This window comes from Sander lucioperca, chromosome 23, assembly GCF_008315115.2.
Source record: "Sander lucioperca isolate FBNREF2018 chromosome 23, SLUC_FBN_1.2, whole genome shotgun sequence".
Classification (NCBI taxonomy): Eukaryota; Metazoa; Chordata; class Actinopteri; order Perciformes; family Percidae; genus Sander; species Sander lucioperca.
Window position 1 is genome coordinate 4,493,160 of NC_050195.1, and position 7,500 is coordinate 4,500,659.

The 7,500-nt window shown below is 41.5% G+C and overlaps 1 protein-coding gene across 1 annotated transcript in view; it reads right to left on the reverse strand.

Moving 5' to 3' along the window:
* The window catches only part of lama1 (laminin, alpha 1), a 73,554-nt gene that overhangs the window by 20,077 nt on the left and 45,977 nt on the right, over nucleotides 1-7,500 (reverse strand). Inside the window, exons 35-41 of the mRNA XM_031316934.2 lie at nucleotides 6,598-6,696; nucleotides 6,314-6,425; nucleotides 6,061-6,217; nucleotides 5,763-5,973; nucleotides 3,664-3,780; nucleotides 3,405-3,568; nucleotides 259-397 (exon numbers count right to left, since the gene is read on the reverse strand). Of these exons, the coding sequence (XP_031172794.2) occupies nucleotides 259-397; nucleotides 3,405-3,568; nucleotides 3,664-3,780; nucleotides 5,763-5,973; nucleotides 6,061-6,217; nucleotides 6,314-6,425; nucleotides 6,598-6,696 (999 nt within the window). The remainder of the gene's footprint in view (nucleotides 1-258; nucleotides 398-3,404; nucleotides 3,569-3,663; nucleotides 3,781-5,762; nucleotides 5,974-6,060; nucleotides 6,218-6,313; nucleotides 6,426-6,597; nucleotides 6,697-7,500) is intronic.

Below are 7,500 nucleotides of genomic sequence, written 5' to 3' on the forward strand. Positions count from 1 at the left end.
ATAACACACACTATAACACACACTATAACACACACTATAACACACTATAACACACACTATAACACACGCTATAACACAATCTATAACACACGCTATAACAAACTACAACACACTATAACACACCCTATAACACGCTACATCACACTCTATAACACGCTATAACACACGCTATAACACACTATAACACACTATAACACACACTATAACACACGCTATAACACACGCTATAACACACTCTATAACACATCTATAACTCACCGTGTTGAGAGCCAGCGATGCGGCGGCTTGGGCGATGGCGGCGACCTGCTGCGCCGAGTCCACTCGTTCTGTGATGTCACTGTCCAGCTGAACCAATCGGCTGCCGTTCTGAGACACGTTACACACCGACGACAGAGAGCTGACAGAGAACACACACACACACACACACACACACACACACACACACACACAGATATACACACAGAGACACACACACACAGACACACACACACACACACACACACACACACACACGCATATACACACACACACACACACACACACACACACACACACACACAGAGACACACACACACACAGACACACCCACACACAGACACACACACACACACACACACAGATATACACACACATGCACACACACACACACACACACACACAGAGACACACACACACACACACACACAGACACACACACACACACACACACACACACACACACAAACACACACACAGATATACACACACATGCACACACACACACACACACACACACAGAGACACACACACACACACAGACACACACACACACACACACACACACACACACACACACATTTAGTATTTAATTAGTTGGAATGCTGTTCAGCACACACTATAACACACTATTGTTATTCTGTTCTTTCTTTATTCTTATTCCCTCTTCCGTACGTTTTTTGGCTCTCTGTAACTTCAGCATACATTCAGCTATTAAAACCATTCAACTTTTAAAATGTTCAGCTCTTTCAGCTAATGATGGGACTTCTTCAACTTTTTTTCTACTATTTATACTTTTTAAAATATTCAGCTTTTTATGACTTTTTTTTAACATTGAAGTCAATGAGAACATGCTTCAAATCCTTAAAATCTTCTTCCGCTCCCAAAATTTTCAGCTCCTTCATACTTTCACCTACAGACGCCAAACAAACTTTAAAATGTTCACAAAATATTCAGTTATCCGGCTCTATCTTTTCAGTTTGATATCTTTTACAGTTTTTGTAAAAAAGCTGTTTAAGTTTAGTGATCATTTCAGGATTTTTCTGTGTTTCTAGTGAGTGTGTATTGCGTCTGGCAGAGTGGATGATGTCATCGTTAGAGTGTAGCAGCTTAGGAAAAAAATCTTTGTCCCCTCTCTATAAATTGCTCTCACGCCCACAATATCTACTTGTCATACACAATTTATACATCAAAACGTAGGTATTTTTGTCTAGTTTCAGCCTATGTGCTCAGTTTTGCAATATGCCTTATACTGTTGGCTCGATGAGCTTCCAAATGACAAGAGTTCCACATCTCTGTCCATCCACTGCCCTGTTTAACATTCTTCACATTTCTGAGCGAAACGCAGAGCGAACCACTTTTTTAAATCGCTGATATTCCCACATTTTTAAGTTTATCAACATAAATTTTACATGAATACGTTCACAAAGGTCTTGTGGTGGTCACGATTACATCATTTCACCGATAGCCCTTATCATTTTAGCAGTCTGAGGCTTTATTTGAGAGCTTGCTCTGTGTCTTTGAATAGCTCCAGTGGGGCACAGCTGACAGTTTCAGCAGGTGACACGGTCGTTAACCTGATTAAAGATCAAAGAGATCTCATCACAGACTTCAAAGGGTGTTTATCAACATGGTCACAGGTCATTAGTAGCCATGACAACCCTTTCACAGACAGTCAACTTGAATACTACAGGCAGTAATATGAACATTAGTCTATATCTTGTGCGTTCCACTTCTGTCTGACTGTCTCTGTCTCTCTGTCTCTCTTTTTTTTATTTTATTCCCTCTTCCATACGTTTTTTGGCTCTCTGTAACTTCTGCACACGTTGAGCTTAAAACCATTCAACTTTTAAAATGTTCAGCTCTTTCAGCTAATGACGGGACTTCTTCAACTTTTTTTCTATTATTTATACTTTTTAAAATATTAAGCTTTTTAACACTTTTTTTAAACATTGAAGTCAATGAGATCATGCTTCAAATCCTTCAAATTTTCTTCCGCTCCCAACATTTTCAGCCCCTCCATACTTTCACCTAAAGTTCTAAATAAAGAACCTACTGTTCTCTCACACTGTCTCTCACTCATTAGCATTAGCTGGTGTGGTGATCAATGATCAAAGACAGGCTTTATAAGTGCTAAAGGAACATTTTCAACTATACAGATGATAGTGTAGTGGATATTGTGTATGTCTTTGGTGTGGGAGATCAAGGTTTGAATCCAGCTGTGATACATCAGTCAATATGTCCCTGATTGAGATGTTATTTCACTTTTTTTCAATTATTCTCACTACTTCAACTTATTCTTACGGATTTAAGCTATTCAACCAGTTTAGCTTTAGCAATTCAGCTATTCATGTTTTATTTTGGCTCTCTCTTTTTCCTCTCTTTCTCTCCTCTCTTCTCTCCTTCTCTCTGTCCTCTCTTTCCTTTTGTTCAGCCCCATTCTTTTTACCTAATATATTTCACATCTCATATCAGCTAGATTGATGCTTTTTCGTTCTATGCAGTGTCTGATAATAATACAAAGTATTTCTTCTTTCAGCCGTTTTAGGTAATTCATTTCAACTTTCATCTTTGACAGTATTACAGTTCAGCTTCAAGCTTTTCTAACAATGTATTTTAGCTCTTCACTTGGGTAATGCAGTTTAGCTTCCAACTCTAACAATTTTCCTGATTTTTTAGCAGTGTAGTGCATTTAAGCTTTAAGATTTTTCGTACTATTTGTTTCATATTTCTGCATTTGTGAGTGATTATCAGTTAGAAAATAAACTCAGACCTCACAATGTTCTACGTCTTTTGTCATTATTCAACTTTTGAAGCCAACAGTTCAGTTTAGCATAAGCTTTTAACTTTTTAATGAAATTCATACGTATTAAAACGATTTCCACTTTTTCAACTATTCTCACTACTTCAACTTCTTCTTACTGATTTAAGCTATTCAACCAGTTTAGCTTTAGCAATTCAGCTATTCAGCATTCCCACGCATTTTCCGCAGGAAATGCATTTTCTAGTTTTCATTTGATTTCAACCTGCAATACAGATTCACTTTAGTTTGAGTTTCTAGTTTTTATTTTGTTTTCCTTTCAGTTTCCTTAATAAACCTGAAAAACACACACACACACACACACACACACACACACACACACTGTTACCTGTGCACAGAGTGGGCGTGGCTCTGCAGCAGGTGGGCGTGGCTTTCTGCGCTGTAAACCTTCTCCAGAGCGTCGCTCATCTTCAGTCCCACAACCAGAGAGTCAACCTGGTTCCTCAGCAGGGGGCGCCACCGAGCCAGCTGCTCACTCAGCTGATCCACCATCTACACACACACACACACACACACACACAGTAATAATCATCAGTATTAATGTTGTCACTATATGATGTAATCAGACAGGCAGGTAGTTTCCTCACTGAGGTGCTGTTGGTGATTTCCTCCGTGAGGTCGACGGTGTCGGCCAGCAGCAGCTGACTCTCCTCCATCTCTCCGTCCAACAACAGGAAGTCCACACTCAGGTTCTGACACGCACACTGAAACACAACAACAGGTTTAAATAAGGGATAGTGACCGATATCACTGAGAGGCAGGGCAATTGCCCTGCCTCTCAGTGATATCAAGCTGCTTATTGCCCTGCCTCTCAGTGGTATCAAGCTGCTTATTGCCCTGCCTCTCAGTGGTATCAAGCTGATTATTGCCCTGCCTCTCAGTGGTATCAAGCTGCTTATTGCCCTGCCTCTCAGTGGTATCAAGCTGCTTATTGCCCTGCCTCTCAGTGATATCAAGCTGCTTATTGCCCTGCCTCTCAGTGATATCAAGCTGCTTATTGCCCTGCCTCTCAGTGGTATCAAGCTGCTTATTGCCCTGCCTCTCAGTGATATCAAGCTGCTTATTGCCCTGCCTCTCAGTGATATCAAGCTGCTTATTGCCCTGCCTCTCAGTGATATCAAGCTGCTTATTGCCCTGCCTCTCAGTGATATCAAGCTGCTTATTGCCCTGCCTCTCAGTGGTATCAAGCTGCTTATTGCCCTGCCTCTCAGTGATATCAAGCTGATTATTGCCCTGCCTCTCAGTGATATCAAGCTGCTTATTGCCCTGCCTCTCAGTGATATCAAGCTGATTATTGCCCTGCCTCTCAGTGATATCAAGCTGCTTATTGCCCTGCCTCTCAGTGATATCAAGCTGCTTATTGCCCTGCCTCTCGGTGATATCAAGCTGATTATTGCCCTGCCTCTCGGTGATATCAAGCTGATTATTGCCCTGCCTCTCGGTGATTATCCCGTTTATTCTACTTCCTACTTGCCAACATAATAAAACAATTTAAATACTTTAATAATTGTGCTTTTTCGTATTCGTATTGCATGCTTATTAAATGTATCCTCAGTTTGAGTTCATCTCCCTCAGAAAGTAGTCCCTTTAGAACTACGGTGAATAACGTTAGCTCAGCTGTAGCTGAAACAAGAACTCTGTTTCCCTGGTTACGCCTGACGGTTTGACTAATACCTGGAACAATCATTCCCATCCATCAGGTTCTTATGCAACGCAAACGTTGTTCACTGCTCCAGGAAATAGGAAGGACCTTAGATACGACTTGCCTCCCTTAGCAACGGGAGATATTTATAGTCCGCTCAGCTGATAGAACCTTCAGCTCAGCTACGAGCCAGAAAGCTAGCTAACGCTATGCTAGCTAATGCTATGCTAGCTAGATCCAAAGTCAATAACATTGTGTACAGTTGGCAATCCGGAAAAATAATTCCACAGTATGTTGATCAACAAGACAAGCTAGCTATCAGCCACGTCATTATCCCCAAAACAATATAACAACTTTTACGAACAATTTGATCCGCGATGTGTAACGTTACTGTCGGCCGCAGCCTGAAGTAGCGACCACACAAGACTGCATCTGATCACTAACGTTAGTTTAATAATGTAGTTGTTGCGTTGATCACTAACGTTAGTTTAATAATGTAGTTGTTGCGTTGATCACTAACGTTAGTTTAATAATGTAGTTGTTGCGTTGATCACTAACGTTAGTTTAATAACGTAGTTGCTACGTTGTATCTGATCACTAACGTTAGTTTAATAACGTAGTTGCTACGTTGTATCTGATCACTAACGTTAGTTTAATAACGTAGTTGCTACGTTGTATCTGATCACTAACGTTAGTTTAATAACGTAGTTGCTACGTTGTATCTCTGGTGAAACTACGTATCGACTGACCCTCCTGTAGATTTCCGACACATTTTAGAACCTTTTTTAAACGAGGTTTATGTTTTAATGGACCTGGGCGTATTGATCTACTGTTTGATGACGCTGTGCTCAGTCAGCGGGCAACCTGCCGGGTTAATGCCCTCCTCCCAGCCAATCAGAATCAAGCATTCTTAAACCAAGTAGAATAACTCATGGTATTTACTTCATTTATAATGTGAGAAACAAGTCTTACAATAATATTTTAAAGGGAAAAAAGCATGTGTGTGTGTGTGTGTGTGTGTGTGTGTGTGTGTGTGTGTGTTACCTGGTAGTGTTGCAGCTGTGTGTGTGTGGCGTCCAGCAGTGTGTGTGTTTGTGTGTTTCGCTGTGCGTTGTTGCTCAGCTGTGTGTCTGCGTGTTGCAGTGTTTCCATGACGACAGAGAGGTGTGCGGAGAGGGGGCGGAGCCTGTCCTCAACCGGCGCTCTGCTGGACAGGAAGTCCTCGTGCAGCGAGCGGAGTAGCGACCCCGACAGACTGAGAGAGAATCATGGTGTTAGAAGTCATTTGGTCAGCTGGTTGATTAGGAATCATCCTGATGTATTTTATTAATGAAACACTGACCGGAGCTCCTGATTGGCCGCTGCCCCAGCGGCCGACATGTTGACGGCGCGGAAGGTTTCCAACATGGCAGTCACCTCCTCCAGCAGAGCCTTCTGATTGGCTGAATCCAGCTGCTCCGCGGCGCTCTGGTTCAGAAGCCCTGCCTCCCTCTGAAGCTCTGCACCAATCAGAATGCAGAGTTTGATTCATGTTAATTAATGAATCCGCGTATTGAGACGTGTCTAAAATGTTTGATATTTGAATGCTTGTTTACCCTGGATGTTTTCCTGAAGGCTGCTGATTCCTTGCAGCAGCAATGCACCCTGGGAAAGACTCTGGTTGGTGGACACGCCCACTTTCTCCAGGTCGTTAGACAGATGGGAGACCTGGCCAATCAGGACACAGGAAAAACATTTCTTCAGACAACACCCACAATGCTCTGCAGTTCAAACACAAAGCTCTGGCGGGAATATTCACTCTGTTTACAGACGATAGCGTGTTCTGTGTTTGTAACGTGTTTACAGGAAGGTGAACAGAGGGGATTGTGGGTAAACATACCTGCTGCAGCAGAGCGCTGAGGTCAGAGGTCACATGACTGAGTTCATCCTCCAATCCGGACAGACGCAGAGCGACCGAGCCGTTCTCTGGGAACGCCGCCTGAAACATGACATCATAATCAGTAACTACAGATCATCAGTAACTAAAGATAATCAGTAACTAAAGATAATCAGTAACTAAAGATCAACAGTAACTAAAGATCAACAGTAACTAAAGATAATCAGTAACTAAAGATCAACAGTAACTAAAGATCAACAGTAACTAAAGATCATCAGTAACTAAAGATAAACAGTAACTAAAGATCAACAGTAACTAAAGATAATCAGTAACTAAAGATCAACAGTAACTAAAGATCAACAGTAACTAAAGATCATCAGTAACTAAAGATCAACAGTAACTAAAGATCAACAGTAACTACAGATCAACAGTAACTAAAGATAATCAGTAACTAAAGATCAACAGTAACTAAAGATCAACAGTAACTAAAGATCATCAGTAACTAAAGATCAACAGTAACTAAAGATCATCAGTAACTAAAGATCAACAGTAACTACAGATCAACAGTAACTAAAGATAATCAGTAACTAAAGATCAACAGTAACTAAAGATAAAAAAACATTAGTTCCATCTTTATCTACAGCCTGTCTACCTGTCTACCTGTCTCCCTGTTTACCTGGTTACCTGTCTACCTGTTTACCTGGTTACCTGTCTACCTGTTTACCTGTTTACCTGTCTCCCTGTTTACCTGGTTACCTGTCTACCTGTCTCCCTGTTTACCTGGTTACCTGTCTACCTGTTTACCTGGTTACCTGTCTCCCTGGTTACCTGTCTACCTGTTTACCTGTCTACCTGTCTACCTGTTTACCTGGTTACCTGTCTACCTGTTTACCTGGTTACCTGTCT